A 20,939-nucleotide genomic window follows, 5' to 3' on the forward strand; every position below is an offset into this window, starting at 1 on the left:
AGTTGTTATTGTGAATTTCTATAAAAGAAATTAAATTTTCCCCCTATAACCCTTTCACTTTTAATACAGGAGAGACGAAATAGCCGTTTGCCATTGTACCATCGAGCAATGTGGTGCGATTGTGGTGAAAAGCGGGGGTGATTGTGTTTTTGAAATGATCTATTATTATTATACCGGCGAAGTGGGCCGGTAATACCCCCGTGGCGCAATGGATTAGCGCGTTGGACTTCTAATTCAAAGGTTGTGGGTTCGAGTCCCATCGGGGGTGTATCTATTTTGATGTGCACAAGTTCTGCCGTTGAGGTCTTTCATTTATTTCAAATGTTTTGATAAATGTTTTCTAAGAAGAAATAGGACGAAAATATAGTAGATGCGCAACCAGGATTATTAAACAATTATTAAGAAACTTTCTATGGTGAATATCTATAGCCTACAACTACTGTGCCTTCAACGGGTAGATTACATGCCTTTTCACATTTGTATTCTTGCCGTTGAAGGCTATAGACTGATGGCTGAAAGCTTGTGAAAAATTGTTATTTTGATTTTCAACCAGATAGCGTTTCTTCATAATGAAGAAGAAAATAGATTTCATTTTTAATCAAGCATTTGGATTATGAATGTTAGAAACTTTGCATTTTATGTAAGGATAAATACAATAAATATACTGGGATAATTGTGGCATACCCCCGTGGCGCAATGGATCAGCGCGTTGGACTTCTAATTCAAAGGTTGTGGGTTCGAGTCCCATCGGGGGTGGCTTATTTTTCCTCTTTCCACGAACGAAAATCAGTTTTTTTCAAAGTTTTTATTTTTACATTAATGAATGCAGCAAATAAAATGTCGATAAATTTTAAATATACTTGATTTTAATCACTTATAAACTGAAAATCCATCGAATAGTAAGGCACATCTTTGGGCCTGGTAACTGTTGACATTTAGTACTTGCGCCAGCAATCATAGGTTGTCGGGAGTGTTTCTATGGAAACAATAGAAACTATAATTATTAAAGATTAGTAACATTTCGCGAAGAAGGATTCATACCCCAAATGGCTCATAAATACGACCTTTTACTTGTAAATACTGAACGCGAAGGCGGTAAGAAGCAAATACCCTGGTAGGTTCATGTAATCTTGGTTATTTTTGGTAATTCTTATTGCACGTAATACCATGTAAAGTATATCAAAGTTCCAGACTTCCAGTACGTCAACAAGACACAACAACCACCTATTTGGCTACATACAGCAACAGCATTGAAATTGAAATTAAATGGAACCAGTCATGGGTGTCAATAAACTTGCTAACAAATTTCTTACCCACTGTTTAAATTTATTAAACAGTACCCAGTATTCGACTATTCGCCCTACAGCTTTAAGGGCCGATTTGCATTGCATTATGGTATAAATAGATAGTACCAGTAGCATGGTAATCCTGCAGAAGTTATACCACTGAGTTATAGAGATTATACACTTTGAGTAGCAGATTACAGTGTGAAACCATATTGTATGCTAGGTCTATATGGCAATATCCATATAAATATAAGTCCACACCTATGTTTAAGGTACAGAGAAAGGCTGAAGACAAAATACATCAACCCACAAAAGTCAAAACAATGTTCAGGAACATTGGTTGGGTCATCATGGACATTTGTTCAGAAAGGTTTAGATGATTTTCGAGATGGTATACCACCTGACATTGCTGGCAACAGGATGGTTTTGAAAGTAAGTTATTCAGTTCTGTTTATCACTTGATGATTACAATTTTGTCTGCTTCAAGTGAACCAAAAACACAATAACCTTTCAATCTACAGATAATATAAAGCTTGTAATATATGCAGCAAGTCTATTCACTATATAGTCAGGGAAACATAGAATAGTTTACAAAATTATAGGGGAAAAGAATAATATTAAAGATTGTGACTTTTTTATATCCCAAGATACCAAAAGAGTATAGCATTTGCAGCTTATATAAATATAGCTTTATTATAATCAAATATGGTTCAAGAGTTCCCAAACTAGCTGGTCCATATAGTGATAAATTAAGTGCATGCATGATTTGCAATCAAATTAAGAGGCATACTCCTGCCAATTTAAAGTACCTGGGTTGAATATTTTTCAACATGTTTGGTTTTAAACCTTCATTCACCTACACTATTGAAACAATAAACCATCTACATGCATTTTTACTTTGACATTCAATTTTACTAAATAGTTTTTTTACTAAAGTATCCTATAGCTACTATATCAATGTGTCATCAGCTTTGTCAACAATCTAGTATTCTGCTCCAGCACAAAATGAATTCTCCTGTAAACACCAATGCTTATATCTTAATTGTTTAGATTTGAAAAATCATATATATCAACTGATATTAAATATCGACCATTTAGGGATACAAAGGAATCACTCCAAATATCAACAACTCAACTTCAGAGGAAATGCAATATAACCTTACAGATAAAAAGAGATTCACAAAGGACGAAGTTGTCTATTCTAAGTTAGTATATATATTATATCAATATGGCTCTTATTCATCTATCAGTGCAACACCAAGATATGTTTTTTCTTGGAAGGTAAATGCGTGATAACGGACAATGGTTATCTGTCAATGGCAATTTTTGTATATTATTCTTTATTTCAAGAACATTGCCGATGCAACAGCAAAGACGTGATAATGTTGATGATATTGAAATGAGCCTTCTTCAGCATCAACTGGCATTGTTTCCACATCTTGAGGATTCTGTTCCACCAGAGGTGTGTTGATTAATTATCATCCAACCCACAGTATCTCACACTATCTCACGCTCCTATTCTCTATAGCAATGAACATTATTGTGATTGTACATTGAATGGTTATTATAAAATAAAAATGCATTTTAAATGTTGAACCTATGTTTATAACAATTCAAATTTTAGACAAATGCAGGGGGAATCAAAGGAGAACCAGCAAGTGCTCCACTGTGAGGCTGTGATTGATGGTACAAAAGTAATAAAAATTTCTTTTTGTTTTTTTTCAGGTATTTGAGGATGTGGTAGATATCTTAGACCCAGACCTGCAACTTGGAAGTGTGGAAGGAAGTGATCTGGTTAGTTTGATATATTAATTTGTGATTATTTGCATGCTATAAATGGAAATAGGGAAGTAGTATGAAAGTTAAATTTTCATAGCCGTATAGATCTGTGTGTTCTATCACTTCAGTGTTCTTCAGTATTATTGCTGCGGAAGTTTAATCATGCATTATCAACATGTTGTATAACATTGTATTACTTTTACAAACAATTTTCCTTTTTTTAAATTCTATTATCAATTCTCTGACATGAGAAAAATATTTTTGTCTTAATTGAATACACTTGGAATATGGTTATAAACAACCTCTGGCTTATGAATATTCCCAAATGAGGTGTATACTGTATACAGTATACATATAAAAACATTTATTAGTGCATAATTGAGGAAATGCAACAACTAAAGAAAGTATAGAGTAAATATCTAAAATTAAATATTTTAAAATTCATATTTTTCAAGGAAAATGTATTTTTGGCCCCTGGAAATTTAAACTGGCGTAATTCAAAACAGCTGAAATACTTAGAGTTATATCACCTAGCTGAACCGATAATGAGGCAACTCACAACCAAACAAGTTTTTATTGTTTTGCACTAGTTAACACCTAAACTCCAACACAACTGAACATTATTTCAACATTTGTCTAAAATACAATTACAAGCCTTCTCAAATTATAATTACAGATGGAACAGATTTCATGCAATGAGTTGGATGAAAGTCAAACGAAAACATCTACACGTCGTGTTCAGGTATGGTAAATGTAGTATTTTTGTTCATTCCCTAATGAACAATGGAGCTTGGCAAGTGTATGTATACTTATTGTCATATATTGTTTTAGTCTCTATCTCCAACAGATACGGACAGAAAAAGGTTAGTATTGGCTGTTGAAGCAGTCAAATCATGTTGCATGCGAAAGCGAGATTTAGATTTGACTACACAGCTATTCCACTATACCATTGAGGGAACATGAACTAATCATCTGAACCTCGTAGACGACTTAGAGAGTTGCAGTCTGTATTGCATGATAGTGTACCCTATCTATTTTAAATAAGGTCTGAACTGTTGTGTTTTGGCGTCCGTAAGAACGAACTTAATTCAGTGGCCAGGGGTTGTTTGCTGTTGTATGCTGTTCTTCTTAAGAGAGTTTCGCAGACATGCAGAACGTTGGCGTTGCACAAATGAAACTGTTAATATATGCTGAGGTGCCAACGCTGGTTGTAGAAAATGATTAATCAAGACTTGATTCAGTATAATAACTTTGATTTTCTAGTGCCCAGGATTACCACAAGAATCGTTATAGATGGCTGCCAAAGGCGGACGAAACACCAAAGGAAGAAAAAGGGAGGTCAAATCGAAAGAAAATAGAGACTCCGAACTTGGTATGAAATATTCATCAATTCTTAACTACCTGCGCTCCCAAGAAAAGAAAATATTGTGCGTTTTCAAATCCATTGAAATTTTTAGGATGACAAAATACAGAATGTGACAAAGGAATTCTGCTCTTGGGTTGAAAGTTTAGTACGTTTGCATTAATGCTATCTGAATCATTTCCAATCGGTTTCTAGTTTCTCTTTCTAATCGGTTTCTCATTTCTTGATGTTTAAATGTTTTGTGTTTTTTTTAGGGAGGGGACAGCAATAACATCGAAGAATCGACTGTCATGAGCCTTTTCGCTAGTGGATACGAAACAAAGGTTGTTATAGTAATATATACTTATAGTTTTGTTTACTTTTATTATAACTTTTTTTTTTTTAAAGTAGACATGGGTTTTTGTTTGCTGGCCCAACAATGGACCCACAAAAAATTGGGGCCCATCGAAACTGCCCAAAGATTTTTCATGGCCCATCCCAAATCACTCCGGCCCACCCTAGCAGATACTTTATGACCGGTCCCTATAAACAACAAAATTTCAAGTTTTAACCTTTCAATATTTTTAAAATTCTTAGAAACGCATTATTTATATATTAAACACAATTTATAACTTTTTCCTTTACAACTGCTAGTTTTTTGCGGGGGTGGGAGTGATATGTAGTATGTATACGTGTCATGAAGAAACGCGAAACCGAAATTGAATTTACTTGCGTGCATAAAATTGTCAGTTCTATAATTATGATCTATAATTTTTACGACATAAAGCAGACTATGAAGGAGCCAAATTCTCTGTGAATTAGAATAATGTACGACTGCATGTATTTGTTTTTTCTATTTTCAGCCAACACTCTCTGTTCCTATCCATGTTGTCGAGTTAACGAACGTACCTCCTGAATTACGGGTTAATGCCAGTGCATCTGCTTCGCCGCTTCAGCAGAATGTCGATATCAACGAAACAGAAAAACAGGTATATTTAATTCTAAACTTTTGATGTATCGTTAAAAGTTATGAATTTAACAAGATTAAAAATCTCGCGGTTTTTTACTATCATCCGTACATGTGTCTAAACTTTTGAGCAAGATTGGCAAGAATGCCATATGAATACATTAATTTCGAAAATATTCGGGAAAATCTCTATGGCAACGGATTTTTGAAACCCCCTTAACTTCGTGCACAGACTTTTTGGCGAATACAATCATTGGTTAGTGAGTTACTTGTTGTCATTTCACTTTTTGTCCAGACCCGTACCTCGTATACACCTAGTTGGGTGAAAGTGAAGTATGGTGCATGGTATCTGAATCCTAAGACGTGGAAGAAGCAGAAAGATGGCGAATCATTAGAGGATCCTAAAAAACAACAGGAAAATACTTTATCTGAAGCGAAGATTGAAAGTGAAAAACTGGTATGTGTTTGTTCCATTCCCATATATTCATTGTAAATAGCCAATAGTTATTGGAAAGAGCTTTTTAAAAGTTATATTGTAAATGTTTATCATTGAATGTCAGCTGAGGTTTAGTCAGTAGAATTGTTCGAAATGTGCAAAAAGACCATTCAACATTTGTAAATTTCATTAGTAGGCTGACAATATTTTGATGACTTTTTGATGAATACAGTACAAATTTATTTGTTATTATTTATGTCACATTATTTCACCATCAAACGTATATTTTCATCTCCAAGGATAACGAACTAGCTACGTTACATGGTGCTCGAGCGTTCAAGTGTTTTGTTGATAAAAAGGGTACTCGGAAACCAGAATTTCTCTCAGTGGTTGAGAAATTTCAAGAAGATAGAAGAGCAAGTGTAGATCCTCGACCTGCTGCAGTTGCTACTCCTGCGGCAACTGCAAACACGCTACCATCTGTAGCCATTAGAACGCCTTCTCCCAGTCCTACGCGACTTGTATAATGAAAAGTGGATATATATAATGTTGTACATATATTTATAATTTATGTGAATAATTTGTTTTTTTTCAAAGAAAGATGCAAAGAAAACTAATCTCTTTATGAATTTGATTTATTCATTTTCGAAAACAAGAACCACGCACAACGGGATGGATGTGGCGTAAAATGGGCGATTTGAGATAAAGCAAGCATCTTTTTTATTTGTACCAAAGCAAGCATATGGTTATTCAATCAGGGGCCAGTTGTATGAAAGACTAGTTAACTTTTAACTATATCAGAGTTGTGTATTTCTGAGTTAACTAGGATTTAACTACGCAAAATGTAGTTAAATAGTTTTGTACAACCGCCCCAGAAGCATTATTGAGCAGAGTGGCAGATAGCTGCATATTGGAGGCCAAACAATATCACACTGTAGTTCTTTGTATTCTTTGTCTTGGCCTTTTGTTTTCTTTCCTTTCGTAATAGCACCGCTGACAAATTGGCCTCAAATATTTGCATATCTACAGGGTGTCCCAAAAAAAACGAAAACTATTGAAATCACCCATAACAATGTAATTGTTAGAGTTTGAATGCCTAAGCACTCTGTTGGGACCCACAAGCCTGTGTAAATGTTTGCCATAAGCATTTTTATGCATGCATATGATGCAGTAAAATTTGCTCGTACGCGAAAATGATATTTATTAACAATATTTAAATGTGCATCTCAATCACCATGACCTTCGACATGTCCCCTTTCTCCAGCAACACAAAGCATTTAGCATTTTACTGAGTTGCATTAAATCCCCACGGGCTAAAATTCGTGCACACGGCATTCAAATTTTAACAATGAGTGATTTCAATAGTTTTCGTTTTTTTTGGGACACCCTGTATATACCAACTCTGTCATTGACCTGTCAGGTCGAGTCAGTGAACTGTCACTGGGCCATCGTGTTTAGCTGATCGCGTTGCTTTATTTTATGACGCCAGGGACGGGTTAAATGGAATTCGAAGCATGCATTCGGGCGGTCTTCCTTCGCGCATGAAAATTTTTACCGAAATTGTTATCAATGATCGCGTCCTTTTACACAGAAGTATCTCTTGTGCCAGTAACAGGTGATATGCTTTGCTTCCCTCTGATTATCTGATGGCTATATCGAGAACTCGGGCGAATGTCTCTCTACAAGTAGAAACAACAGGCAGATGTTTCCTTTAAAAGTGTTGTTAAAACACTAACATTGTTTTCTGTTCATTTCCTGCAGATTTCTGACGACTTATAAAGACAAGCTCGCCGCTGAAATTCGTGAACGAACGATTGATGAACGTTAAACTGTGTGGCTAGCATGTCTAATGATAACTTGCCTTCGCCAAGAGGGCACGACTTTTCAGAACTTATTGGTGAAAAAAATGAGGGTAATGTACGCTTAATCTGATGTGAATTTACATTTTACTGTAGGAGTTTGATGTTGCACAATCCAGCCCTTAAGGAAGCATTCATAATTTATGTGGGCGGTCTATGAGGATTTTCTGGGGGGTTACATTGCTTCATGAAAACAATCCATTTGAAAACATAAAATCATACTTTCACAAATTTAAAAATTTCAGAAAAATCGGTAACGGGAGACCAAAGGAAAATCGTAATTTTTTCAGTTTTCGAAATTTTCGAACCCCATTCCAAGTATGTCGAAATGGTTCAAAATTGAGTAGAATTGCATTCCTCCATGAAAACGATCCATTCGAACACATAAAATCATACTTTCACAAATATCAAAATTCTAGAAAAATCGGTAACGGGGGACCAAAGGAAAATCGTAATTTTCGTCAGTTTTTCAAAATTTCAAAAGTACCTCGTAATGCTTCTAAACTGATCAAAATTTCAGAAAAATCGGTAACGGGGGACCAATTTAAAGGAAATATCGTAATCTTCGTCATTTTTCGAAATTTCAAAATTCGGCTCAAAGTACCTAAAAATGCTCCAAACTGAGTAGAATTACATTCCTTCATGAAAAAAATCCATTTGAACACATAAAATCATTCTTTCTTTCAAATGAAAATTCGTAATTTTCGTCAGTTTTTCGAAATTTCAAAATTCGGTTCAAAGCACTTCAAAATGCTTCAAAACTGAGTAGAATTACATTCCTTCATGAAAACAATCCATTTGAACACATAAAATCATACTTTCACAAATTTTAACATTTCAGAAAAATCGGTAACGGGGGACTAAAGGAAAATTCGTAATCATAGTTTCGTCAGTTTTTCGAAATTTCAAAATTCGGTTCAAAGTACTTCGAAATGCTTCAAAACTGAATAGAATTACATTCCTTCATGAAAACAATCCATTTGAAAACATAAAATCATACTTTCACATTCAAAATTCGGTTCAAAATTCCTTGAAATGGTTGAAAACTAGTCGAATTATATTCCATGAAAAAAAGCATTTGAACACATAAAACATTATGTGTTCAAATGTATTGTTTTCATAAAAGATTGTAGTTATACTTAGATTTGAAGCATTTCGAGCTATTTGAACCGAGTTTTGAAATTTTCAAAAATTGATGAAAATTACGAATTTTCGTTACTCCCTAGGCTAGTTACTCCCTGGTTACCGATTTTTTTGAAATTTTGAAATTCATCAAAGTATGATTTTATGTCTTCAAAGGCATTGTTTTCATAAAGGAATGTAGTTCTGTTTAGATTTCAAATTCATCAAGGTGTTATTTTATGTTACCGATTTTTCGGAAATTGTTAAATTGATCAAAGTATGATTTTTATGTGTTCAAATGTATTTGTTAAAAAAGAAAGAAATTTTACTCACTTTTGAATCATTTCAGGTATTTTGAAGCGAATTTTGAAGTTTTGAAAATTTATCAAAAATTACAATTTTTCCTTTCCTCCCCATCACCAATTTTTTTGAAATTTGAAATTCATCAAAATCTGATTTTATGTGTTCAAATGTGTGGTTTTCATAAAAGAATGTTTCTAGCTACTTTTGATCTATTTCGAGGTATTTTGTACTGGATTTTGAATTTCGAAAAATTGACGGAATTTATGATTTTTCTTTTGGGCCTGCGTTACAGATTTTTCTGAAATTTTTTATTCTTCAAAGTATGATTTTTTGTTTTCAAGTAAATTGTTTCCGTGAAAATTTTTAGCCAAATTTTGAGTTTTTAAAATTTGAAGAAAAGTGCAATTTTCCTTTGCCCCCATTACCAATGTTTTTGAAATTTTGAAATTCATCATACTGATCATATAGGTCGGTTTTATGTGTTCAAATATATTGCTTTCATTGGAGAATGATACTTGCCCACGTTTAAACCACTTCGGGGTATTTTTAACCGAATTTTGATCATGAAATTTCGAAAAATTGACGAAAAATGTTTTTCCTTGTAGGAAATGCTGCTGATTGGAGGCCCCTGAAACTACTGATAAAGTCCCGAAAATTTTGGCTTCATTCGCGGGTGACTCGCGACATCACTGCAGAGCGACCTTGAAAGAAATTTAGTTTTTTGTTTGTTCATGGTTTAAATGTGTTTTTTTATGGAATTATTCTTAAATTCATATACAATGATATAATGGAATTAATCTTAAATTCAACCAAGAGAAATATTTTACGAATTACGACTAGAGTTGCCGATCGGATTGGAAACAAATTCTATTAACGAAACAAGTTGGCGATGTGCAATTTTGACAACAATATTTGTACGAAACGGACATCCTAAAAGCTAAAGGTTAATATTATAAGCTTAGGTTTATTTAATTCCAAGTGACTAGATGGCAAAAAATTGTATTAATTATGGAGTAAAACAAATCCTTCCTGCATTGTCACGCTAGGCCTAGCAAAGAACCGTCTTACTCCGCATTGCCATTTCCAATAATAAGCTCCAGTCCAAGCTAGACAAAAGACAAAAGGCGCAAGACAATATACTCCCACGTCCTAAAAATTTTAGAAAATTTCAAAAAAGAGAGAAAATGTAAATTTTTTCAGTCTCGAGAAAATCACCATGCCAAATTTTCGTGCAAAAATTGAAAAAAAGTGAAAGGTGAGTTTATTGAAAGCGGGACATTTTTCCATTTTTTTTAATGTTTTTTACCGACTTTTTTTCATTTTCAGTCTTTTAAATTTCAAGTACTTTTTCGGTGGCCGAGTGGTTAAGGCTTCGGCCCTACCAGGTCGTAAGGGTAGGTTCGAATCCTTCATGGGAAAGGTCGATTTTTCCCACCGAAGTTACTATTTAATTTAAAATTCATCGAAAGGATTAGGTCAAATAGAGAACAATAGCTTTCGACCAATGACGCGGTGGTCTAGTGGTTAAGACGTTCGTCTCTCACTCCGGGGATAAACGTTTCAACTCCTGGCAATGCAACAAGATTAGCTGAAGATTTTCGGTGTGATTTGGAATGTTTAAAACAATTAAAAGACTTCCGAAAGACTGTAAATTGAAAAAAATTTGAAATAAAAAAACAAAAAAGAAATTATTGCGTTCAAAAGTACCTGAAAATTGAAAGAAACGCACAAGTAAAATAAGTTTTAAAAACACATGTCTTCTAAAAAGCCTGAAAATGAAGAAAGTCAGACGGGAAAAAAATTAACAATTTCCCGCTTTTAAAAAACTCATGTTTACTTAACTTAATTTTTTTTCACGAAAATTGGACAGGGTGATTTTCTCGAGACTGAAAAAATTCACATTTTTTCACTTTTTTGAAATTCTCTTAGATTTTTTTTTTTTGAAAAAGTATTTTGTCTTGGGCTACCTGTGTCTGTCTTGGGCTACCTGTGTCTGGCTTGACACAGGTAGCCCAAGACAAAATACTCTTTCAAAAAAAAAATCTAAGAGAATTTCAAAAAAGTGAAAAAATGTGAATTTTTTCAGTCTCGAGAAAATCACCCTGTCCAATTTTCGTGAAAAAAATTAAGTTAAGTAAACATGAGTTTTTTAAAAGCGGGAAATTGTTAATTTTTTTCCCGTCTGACTTTCTTCATTTTCAGGCTTTTTAGAAGGCATGTGTTTTTAGAACTTATTTTACTTGTGCGTTTTTTCAATTTTCAGGTACTTTTGAACGCAATAATTTTTTTGTGTTTTTTTTATTTCCAATTTGTTTCAATTTACAGTTCTTTCGGAAAGGCCGAGAAGTCTTTTAACTGTTTTAAACATTCCAAATCACATCGAAATTTTTCAGGCTAATTTTGTTGCATTGCCAGGAGTTGAACGTTTGTCCTCGGATTGAGAGACGAACGTCTTAACCACTAGACCACAAAGTCATTGGTCGAAAGCTATTGTTCTCTATTTGACCTAATCCTTTCGACGAATTTTAAATTAAATAGTAATTTCGGTGGGAAAAATTGAACCTTTCCCATGCAGGATTCGAACCTACTCTGACAACCTTGAAGCCCGTAGCCTTAACCACTGGGCTACCGGGATGACGTATATATTAAGGCTCCTATCGACATACAATCCGATGGCCCAGTGGTTAAGGCTACGGCCTACCAGGTTTTAAGGTTAGGTTCGAATCCTGCATGGGAAAGGTTCAATTTTTCCCACCGAAGTTACTATTTAATTTAAAATTCATCGAAAAGGATTAGGTCAAATAAAGAACAATAGCTTTCGACCAATGACTTTGTGGTCTAGTGGTTAAGACGTTCGTCTCTCAATCCGAGGACAAACGTTCAACTCCTGGCAATGCAACAAAATTAGCCTGAAAAATTTCGATGTGATTTGGAATGTTTAAAACAGTTAAAAGACTTCTCGGCCTTTCCGAAAGAACTGTAAATTGAAACAAATTGGAAATAAAAAAAACACAAAAAATTATTGCGTTCATAAGTACCTGAAAATTGAAAAAACGCACAAGTAAAATAAGTTTTAAAAACACATGTCTTCTAAAAAGCCTGAAAATGAAGAGAGTCAGACGGGAAAAAAATTAACAATTTCCCGCTTTTAAAAACTCATGTTTACTTAACTTAATTTTTTTTCACGAAAATTGGACAGGGTGATTTTCTCGAGACTGAAAAAATTCACATTTTTTCACTTTTTTGAAATTCTCTTAGATTTTTTTTTTTTTGAAAAAGTATTTTGTCTTGGGCTACCTGTGTCTGTCTTGGGCTACCTGTGTCTGGCTTGACACAGGTAGCCCAAGACAAAATACTCTTTCAAAAAAAAAATCTAAGAGAATTTCAAAAAAGTGAAAAAATGTGAATTTTTTCAGTCTCGAGAAAATCACCCTGTCCAATTTTCGTGAAAAAAATTAAGTTAAGTAAACATGAGTTTTTTAAAAGCGGGAAATTGTTAATTTTTTTCCCGTCTGACTTTCTTCATTTTCAGGCTTTTTAGAAGACATGTGTTTTTAAAACTTATTTTACTTGTGCGTTTTTTCAATTTTCAGGTACTTTTGAACGCAATAATTTTTTTGTGTTTTTTTTATTTCCAATTTGTTTCAATTTACAGTTCTTTCGGAAAGGCCGAGAAGTCTTTTAACTGTTTTAAACATTCCAAATCACATCGAAATTTTTCAGGCTAATTTTGTTGCATTGCCAGGAGTTGAACGTTTGTCCTCGGATTGAGAGACGAACGTCTTAACCACTAGACCACAAAGTCATTGGTCGAAAGCTATTGTTCTCTATTTGACCTAATCCTTTCGACGAATTTTAAATTAAATAGTAATTTCGGTGGGAAAAATTGAACCTTTCCCATGCAGGATTCGAACCTACTCTGACAACCTTGAAGCCCGTAGCCTTAACCACTGGGCTACCGGGATGACGTATATATTAAGGCTCCTATCGACATACAATCCGATGGCCCAGTGGTTAAGGCTACGGCCTACCAGGTTTTAAGGTTAGGTTCGAATCCTGCATGGGAAAGGTTCAATTTTTCCCACCGAAGTTACTATTTAATTTAAAATTCATCGAAAAGGATTAGGTCAAATAAAGAACAATAGCTTTCGACCAATGACTTTGTGGTCTAGTGGTTAAGACGTTCGTCTCTCAATCCGAGGACAAACGTTCAACTCCTGGCAATGCAACAAAATTAGCCTGAAAAATTTCGATGTGATTTGGAATGTTTAAAACAGTTAAAAGACTTCTCGGCCTTTCCGAAAGAACTGTAAATTGAAACAAATTGGAAATAAAAAAAACACAAAAAATTATTGCGTTCATAAGTACCTGAAAATTGAAAAAACGCACAAGTAAAATAAGTTTTAAAAACACATGTCTTCTAAAAAGCCTGAAAATGAAGAGAGTCAGACGGGAAAAAAATTAACAATTTCCCGCTTTTAAAAACTCATGTTTACTTAACTTAATTTTTTTTCACGAAAATTGGACAGGGTGATTTTCTCGAGACTGAAAAAATTCACATTTTTTCACTTTTTTGAAATTCTCTTAGATTTTTTTTTTGAAAGAGTATTTTGTCTTGGGCTACCTGTGTCAAGCCAGACACAGGTAGCCCAAGACAGACACAGGTAGCCCAAGACAAAATACTTTTTCAAAAAAAAAAATCTAAGAGAATTTCAAAAGAGTGAAAAAATGTGAATTTTTTCAGTCTCGAGAAAATCACCCTGTCCAATTTTCGTGAAAAAAAATTAAGTTAAGTAAACATGAGTTTTTTAAAAGCGGGAAATTGTTAATTTTTTTCCCGTCTGACTTTCTTCATTTTCAGGCTTTTTAGAAGACATGTGTTTTTAAAACTTATTTTACTTGTGCGTTTCTTTCAATTTTCAGGTACTTTTGAACGCAATAATTTCTTTTTTGTTTTTTTATTTCAAATTTTTTTCAATTTACAGTCTTTCGGAAAGGTCGAGAAGTCTTTTAACTGTTTTAAACATTCCAAATCACACCGAAATTTTTCAGGCTAATTTTGTTTCATTGCCAGGAGTTGAAACGTTTGTCCTCGGATTGAGAGACGAACGTCTTAACCACTAGACCACCGCGTCATTTGTCGAAAGCTATTGTTCTCTATTTGACCTAATCCTTTTCGATGAATTTTAAATTAAATAGTAATTTCGGTGGGAAAAATCGAACCTTTCCCATGCAGGATTCGAACCTACCCTTACAACCTGGTAGGCCGTAGCCTTAACCACTGGGCCATCGGATTGTATGTCGATAGCAGCCTTAATATATACGTCATGCCGGTTCTCGCGTTAAAAAGTACTTGAAAATTGAAAAAAAAAGCACACGTCAAAAATTTTAAAAACATATGTCTTCTAAAAAGACTGAAAATTGAAAGCCAGAATCGTGATTTTGTCGAGAATGAAAAATTTAATCTTTTTCACTTTTTTGAAATTCTCTTTAATTTTTTTTTGACGCGCAAATATTTTGTCTTGGGCTAGTTGTGTCAAATTTTTTCACTCTCGAGAAAATCACCCTGTCAAATTTTCGTGAAAAAAAAGCGGGAAATTTTTTATTCTTTTTTCTGACTTTCAATTTTCAGTCTTTTTAGAAGACACATGTTTTTGAAAATTTATTACTTATGCTATTTTTTCAATTTTCAATTACTTTTAAAACACGAGAATTTTTTTTCAATTTTTTAATTTCAAACTTTTCAATTTAAGGTCTTTCCGAAAGTCCGAGGACTCTTTTAACCGTTATAAAGCTTCCAAATCACACCGACATTTTTCAGGCTAATTTTTTTGCATTGCTAGAAGTTGAAACGTCTGTCCTCGGATTGAGAGACGAACGCCTTAACCACCAGACCACCACATCATTTGTCGAAAAATATTGTTCTTTATTTGACTAAATCCTTTTCGACGAATTTTAAATTAAATAGTAATTTTGGGTGGAAAAATTGAACCTTCCCCATGCAGGATCTGAACGCTTAAAACATGGTGGGCCGTGGCCTTAACCACTAGGCCACCAGATCGCGTTTTGATAACAACCTGTATATTATCATAAAAAACCCAACGGCACTCCGTTTAAGAGACCAGAAAACGCAGTGGGTATAACTCGAGTCAAAGGCTCAGACGTATATGACAACACTCAGTGTGGTGATTGTGGGACCCTTACCATTCAGTTAGCGAAAATCGACGACTCCTTCAATGTTCCGAAAACCAACCAAATATGCTAAAAAACTAAAAGGATTAGTGTGAGAAAACATTTGAAGCCTTTTTCAGCATGTTGACATAGCTTTAGAAAATTTTCAAAAGTTGTCAATTTTGGCACTCTTACAATTTTAGCCAAAATTGACGAACATTGGAACATTGAAAAATTCGTCGATTCCGGCCAAAATGAAGACTTAAAAATTTTTTTAAAAAAACTTTTCATTTTTCATTTCCTTGTAAGGAAACGTTTTATAAAATAAAAAATGGGGGTAACCGAGCTTGTTTTTGAGTAAAATGCGTAAATATGTAAAACGTCGGCCAATATAGAATCGCCATTATTACCATAACAACGGCAATGACGTCATACATATGGACGATTTTTGACTGTTAGAATGTTGGTGAATATATCTAAGAAATTTCTTTTCACTTAAGCAATAAATCTCCTGCGAAAATTTTAAATCTAAATCTCGAGTTTTCAACATCCCTAAAATTGTAGGGAGCCACCTTAATTGAGCCAATCCATACGGAACAAAACCAATCACTTCCTTTTCCTCGCTAAAAACTAAAAATTTCGTAAACATCCAACACCATGCACGGCTTGCAACATTTACGCACCACGTACCTAATTTTCTCTTTTGTTCCGTCATTTTTTCATACAAAAAAACACCGTTATTAAACATATATCGAACGGATTTGGTTGGAATTTTCGGCCACCTGCGCGGTCAAATTCAAAATGGCGACGGCCAGACCGCGTTGGTGAAATTTAATTTACGCGACTGATGAAATGTTGTTAGGCCTGTTGTGCACAAATGTTTCACAAAACCGAGATGTGGTGATCGATATTAGACACCATACAGGGCGTTTTAATAGAGTACACAAGGGTGTTTCAAGGTGAACTAGCCAAGAACTATAAATATCGAATAGCCCAACTTAAGAATCGAGAATATCCAGTCCTTAAATTTGGATCGGGTGATGGGAGAAATAAGAGCAGTTTCTCTCTGGTTGGGAATAGTTTACAATAAGATGCGAGTACTTTCTAGTGCAGCATCTCATGCCTCGCTGTGGTCACCACATACTCTCTTCGTTTTCCTATCCTCAACATTCAACAACAGTTTTGGATAGAGATGTGCTTAAAAAAGAACGTAAACTTTATCATTTGGTTCATATTAATATTCATAAACAGTCCCCTACAATAAAATACCAAAAACAAAAATGAATCAGTTTGTGATGTTCATAATATACACGGATTGAAACAAATGTATTGTTCTAATGAACTAACTAGGGATTTATAGAAAAAGGACCTTATGATTATTATAGAATTATGTTAATCTTAATGCCAATATCGTCCAAAAAGACTAGCATCGTCATTTATCTAAACTTGTAGTAAATTTGTATAACTATTATTTCTGCTACTACCACTTGTGAGGTGGTTGCTAAATGGACTCCAAAGCCCGGCGAAAAATCGTACAGTGAAAACCATAACAATTGCACCAATAGCGTCAACACCGTAATGGTGATTTGAATACAGTGCAGCCCAAGTAATCCACAGTACATGTAACTTTGCAAAACGTTCGCTGACCCACGGGTCGCTAACTAAGACTATCGTTGGCCATGCGACATGTAATGATGGGAACGCTCCAAACTTGACTGGTGATGCCGAATAAAGTTTATGAAAGAGCGGGAAACCAAGAATAGCATCAAGTCTATGAAAACCAGCTTCATTATAACCAGCTTTCAACTCAGAGCCCAATGGACTGAATACTACACTATCCATATACCACGGTGGGGCTGTTGGGAACACAAATTGGATGAAAACACCAATAAAATTGCACCATCCAGCTATCCATACGTAAAACAAGAGAGTTGATCTACGACGTTTGTCCACAAGTTTATGTATAATCATAAAAACAGGCAGTGGAAAATGAATCAAATATGGAATTGCTGCGAGGAAGTCAAATACAGGGTTTGCAAACTTGGCTAATATTTGATGAGGAAAACAGCGAAATATCAACAGTTCCATGGATGGACAGAAATGCATGTTTGGCTTCGGGACAACTGTGAGGCCGAGTAGTTTCCGAAGAACTTTGTAGTTTGAAAACAATAACAGATACATGAAGTACGGTAACACTGCCAGGAAAAGACTACGAAATGGAGGAACCTTTGAAACAGTTCTTCTGGCTTGATCTGGTAGACTTTGAGCCCAGGCGTACAGTTCTGCCTAAAGTAAAAAAAATAATACAATGTCAATGTCGTTGTTTATGCGTTTCAACGATGTATTATTGTGTCAAAAAACGAAATATAATTACATGTAAGCGTTTGGCCAGAATAAAGTATTTAATCAGGACTCTATTGAGATTCTGTTGCATTTTTCAGCAGTTAAATTAAATAACTACAACGATAGTCGAAAGTTAACTGCAAATATTCGGAAGCAAGCTGATTGAAACGTACAGCTTGTCGCCTTGGTTGACATACACATTCGGAACTTGACCGAATGTGACCTCATCTGAGATCAGTTCAGACGCGCTTGACTCCGTATCATTTTAAAAAACAATGTGGCTGAATTAGCAGAGTGTTGGATTACCACATAGACAAGGATATGTGTCATGAAATCGGTGAAAATCAATGTAAATATTGCTTGAAAGGTCCTTGGTGATAAAAAAATGTTGATGCAAATTGTAGGTCGTAATAAGTACATCAAACAAGGCACTCTAACTTGGCTTAATTCCAGTCCACATGTTTTTAGACCTTGCCCTTATCAAAAGTTCATATATCTGCAACTGACAAATAGACTTGTGAACCTAATGTTTGATTGGTTACCTTTGTTTTCATTTCTTCAATCTTTTTAATCACAAGTTTTGTTACTAAACATTCTTGTAAATTCCCAATTATATCAACTTTGAACATTAAAAATTGACACATAAAACTACAAATATGGCAATATACCAAACAGAACTCATTAAAAAAATGGATATTTTCATGTCTCTACTTGTATAACGCCAAATAGGAAATAAAACTTTATTAGAATTATTTATAATGTATAGCTACTGTTTGCCTTTCAAAGGATGAAATATATTTAAAAATCTGTTCTGTGAGTGAACAACAGACAGGAAATAAATGCCCTAGAATATTTGGCAATTTTACAGTTTGTCTTTCTTTGCTTGTCAATTTTGCAGGATTCAGGATTACATGAACCATACACTTAGGATGTTGCTCAACTTCTAGAAAAAAACCTACTTCCCTATCGCTCATGATATTCATGCTTTCCTGAAAGTCTTGCCACATAACTTGCAGCTCATGCACAAACTACACAATCCAGCATGGAAAATTCAGCATTTTTTTTTGTTTTGTCATGAATGATCATAACTAGATTCAGCATATAAGACACCAGCAAGAAAGTATAAACTTTTTTTGAAGTGTGTTTATTTATTAAGTTTTTTTCACAAGACTTTCACAAACAGATTTGAAAACTAAATTAAATTGGAAGAGAAAAAGGGCCTAGCAAATGAAAACCAAAACATTCCAATCGTGCATGAAAGAAATTTGTATAAAATATTTTAATGGAAATTTTTCAATATCAAATATTTGCATCTGTATTTTTCAAAATAGAGTACGGACCTGTACAGTATTTGAAATGACCTGTGATATATATAATTATATATCTGAGGATGTGAAATATGATAATATAAAATAATCAAGAGGAACGATGGGAGGTCAGTGTATGTTGACAGGATATAACATTACAAGGCCAGGCAAGGTGATAATCATTGCAACTATAGCATGCAGTTGAAAAGGAACAACAAGAACTTTGCCCTAAAGCAGCAGGGAAGGTTCAATCAAGGCAACAAAATAACTTCCTTGAGAAAGCAAATTGATATTTGTTTTTCGTTAAGCGATAAAATTTTTAAATGCTAATAGCAACGTTTAAATATTAAATGATAAATATTATTATTATTAATATTATTATTATTATTATAATATTTTATTATTTTTAAATATTATATTATTACAATTAGTAATGACTTTTCTTATCATGGTGAAGTTGGAAATGTGTTGAACATGGAAGCGCAACAGTAATTTGCCCCAGAGGAATCTAACGTAACACTGAACACGATTGCAGTAACCAATCTTGCAATAAGTATCCTATTGCATTGCCAAGACTTGTTGTCACACGCAACAGATTCAAACATATTAATAATTCACAATGTAGTTTCTCGTCTGTGTTAGAGATTCGGAGTTGTTACAGATTGCTGACGACCAAAAATCGTAATTTTCTTTACAAAACGGAACATTGAATTGCTCTGTTAAATATTTTTATGTCTCTAATATCTACCAGCTTAACACAGAAAGTAAAACTTCGCGACCAAATGCTACAGCTACTGTTTACTTTTCAACTTGATAAAGTGACATGTTTGTCGTTTCAACCCTCGGTATTTCGTAACGATACTACAAAATTGGACATAAAAACTCGTACCTGCTTGGCTTCAGTATAGAATTCAACAGCCTCTCGAACTGAGCGAGCAAATCTGTTCCACGATACTATAATCTAAAAAGCATAGTTGTTAATTTTAAATATCAACATATTTTATCCTTATCGCTGTTGCCAGACACAAGCAAGTTCAATTCGTCACACTTGATCAACTTACTCGTCCTTTCTTGCCATGGAGTTCGCGTTGTTTATCCTCTAGTTTGAAGAATATCTTTTCCATTACTGGGTTATGCAATCGTCACTTGATCGGCTCAACCAAAACTAATGTTTTCGCAGCAATAGATTTCGAAATCGGATAGAGTAAGAAGAGTATTACAATAGTATACACGAATACACAACCGATTGTAAATAGTCCGCTGCTGTAAGTGGTTAAACCAACGCAGTAGTCTTGTCGAAGTGAAATTTGCAGTTTGTTTAAAATTTACCCTCTTAACACGACGATTTCTAGCCAAACAATCACAGATTTCAACAGCGTTCAAAATATGATGATGGACGAATAATAATGTAGATCTCGTTTACAAAAATATACGTTTCAAACCATAGATACACGTATAAACGACGACGGCAGACGATCCAGTACACCTCACATGTAATAAAATTAAATTAAAAATAATAAATTGGGCAAGCTGTCAACGAAACTTGTCTAAATTCCGCTAAACAGAATGCTTCTCCCGATGTCCTTGTCTGACAAGGCGGGATCCAAAAGCGAGAAAGGCAAAGGATAACTTTAAGTTAAGCATCATGGGATACGAAATTGCTCGGCGTCAATGACGTCACAAAAATATTACAACGTCATAATGCGAAAACAATATGACAAAAATGAAAAACACTGAAACCGCGGTTTTATTAAACCAGTGACTGATACTCGACATCTGTTTTGTGGCCAGAATTTTTATTGTGTATTGTATATGATTGATGATTCAATCTCATCAGTCACGCAGTTTTCTGAGAAGCTATTGGCAATCTTATCTATGTAACGTTCAAACTTAGCTAATAGCAATGCATAAAAGAAGCTCTTTTGAACGAGTAAGTCAAAACGTCGGGAAGTTCTTACCCTATGTTATTTGAAAATTATTTTTAATCAACTCTTCTTATAACGAATAAATGTCTCCAGTAACGC

At 34.3% G+C, this 20,939-nt stretch overlaps 2 protein-coding genes and 2 non-coding genes across 4 annotated transcripts; 3 read left to right on the plus strand and 1 right to left on the minus strand.

Annotated features, from left to right (window-relative positions):
* Positions 1–194: 194 nt before the first annotated feature.
* Trnar-ucu lies at positions 195–268 on the plus strand. The gene has a single exon. It is a non-coding gene; the product is annotated as a tRNA-Arg (tRNA).
* A 414-nt stretch (positions 269–682) lies between these two features.
* Positions 683–756, plus strand: Trnar-ucu. The gene has a single exon. It is a non-coding gene; the product is annotated as a tRNA-Arg (tRNA).
* Positions 757–1,003: 247 nt separating this feature from the next.
* On the plus strand, positions 1,004–6,434 carry LOC114526739 (protein FAM47E-like). The gene is made up of 13 exons (XM_028548269.1): positions 1,004–1,114; positions 1,559–1,718; positions 2,385–2,491; positions 2,637–2,748; positions 3,012–3,080; positions 3,742–3,807; positions 3,897–3,928; positions 4,329–4,437; positions 4,523–4,576; positions 4,683–4,751; positions 5,271–5,396; positions 5,670–5,831; positions 6,110–6,434. The coding sequence occupies exons 1-13, from the start codon at positions 1,047–1,049 to the stop codon at positions 6,335–6,337; spliced, it is 1,362 nt and encodes a 453-aa protein (XP_028404070.1). The 5' UTR covers positions 1,004–1,046; the 3' UTR covers positions 6,338–6,434.
* Positions 6,435–16,476: 10,042 nt separating this feature from the next.
* Positions 16,477–20,529, minus strand: LOC114529483 (inositol phosphorylceramide synthase catalytic subunit aur1-like). Its single transcript, XM_028551306.1, has 3 exons — positions 19,977–20,529; positions 19,805–19,876; positions 16,477–17,551 (listed from the first exon to the last, which is right to left on the minus strand). The coding sequence occupies exons 1-3, from the start codon at positions 20,037–20,039 to the stop codon at positions 16,706–16,708; spliced, it is 981 nt and encodes a 326-aa protein (XP_028407107.1). The 5' UTR covers positions 20,040–20,529; the 3' UTR covers positions 16,477–16,705.
* Positions 20,530–20,939: the final 410 nt, after the last annotated feature.

Source organism: Dendronephthya gigantea, unplaced genomic scaffold (assembly GCF_004324835.1).
Source record: "Dendronephthya gigantea isolate DGI-Jeju-01 unplaced genomic scaffold, DenGig_1.0 000001F, whole genome shotgun sequence".
Taxonomy (NCBI): domain Eukaryota; kingdom Metazoa; phylum Cnidaria; class Anthozoa; order Malacalcyonacea; family Nephtheidae; genus Dendronephthya; species Dendronephthya gigantea.

Coding starts and splice junctions, on each gene's coding strand:
- LOC114526739 (XM_028548269.1), top strand. CDS start 1,047: ATGGCTCATAAATACGACCTTTTACTTGTAAATACTGAACGCGAAGGC. Junction 1,115..1,558: donor GGTAAGAAGCAAATACCCTG/GTAGGTTCATGT, acceptor CCTATGTTTAAG/GTACAGAGAAAGGCTGAAGA. Junction 3,808..3,896: donor CATCTACACGTCGTGTTCAG/GTATGGTAAATG, acceptor ATATTGTTTTAG/TCTCTATCTCCAACAGATAC.
- LOC114529483 (XM_028551306.1), bottom strand. CDS start 20,039: ATGGAAAAGATATTCTTCAAACTAGAGGATAAACAACGCGAACTCCAT. Junction 19,877..19,976: donor TCCATGGCAAGAAAGGACGA/GTAAGTTGATCA, acceptor TATGCTTTTTAG/ATTATAGTATCGTGGAACAG. Junction 17,552..19,804: donor TCTATACTGAAGCCAAGCAG/GTACGAGTTTTT, acceptor TTTTTACTTTAG/GCAGAACTGTACGCCTGGGC.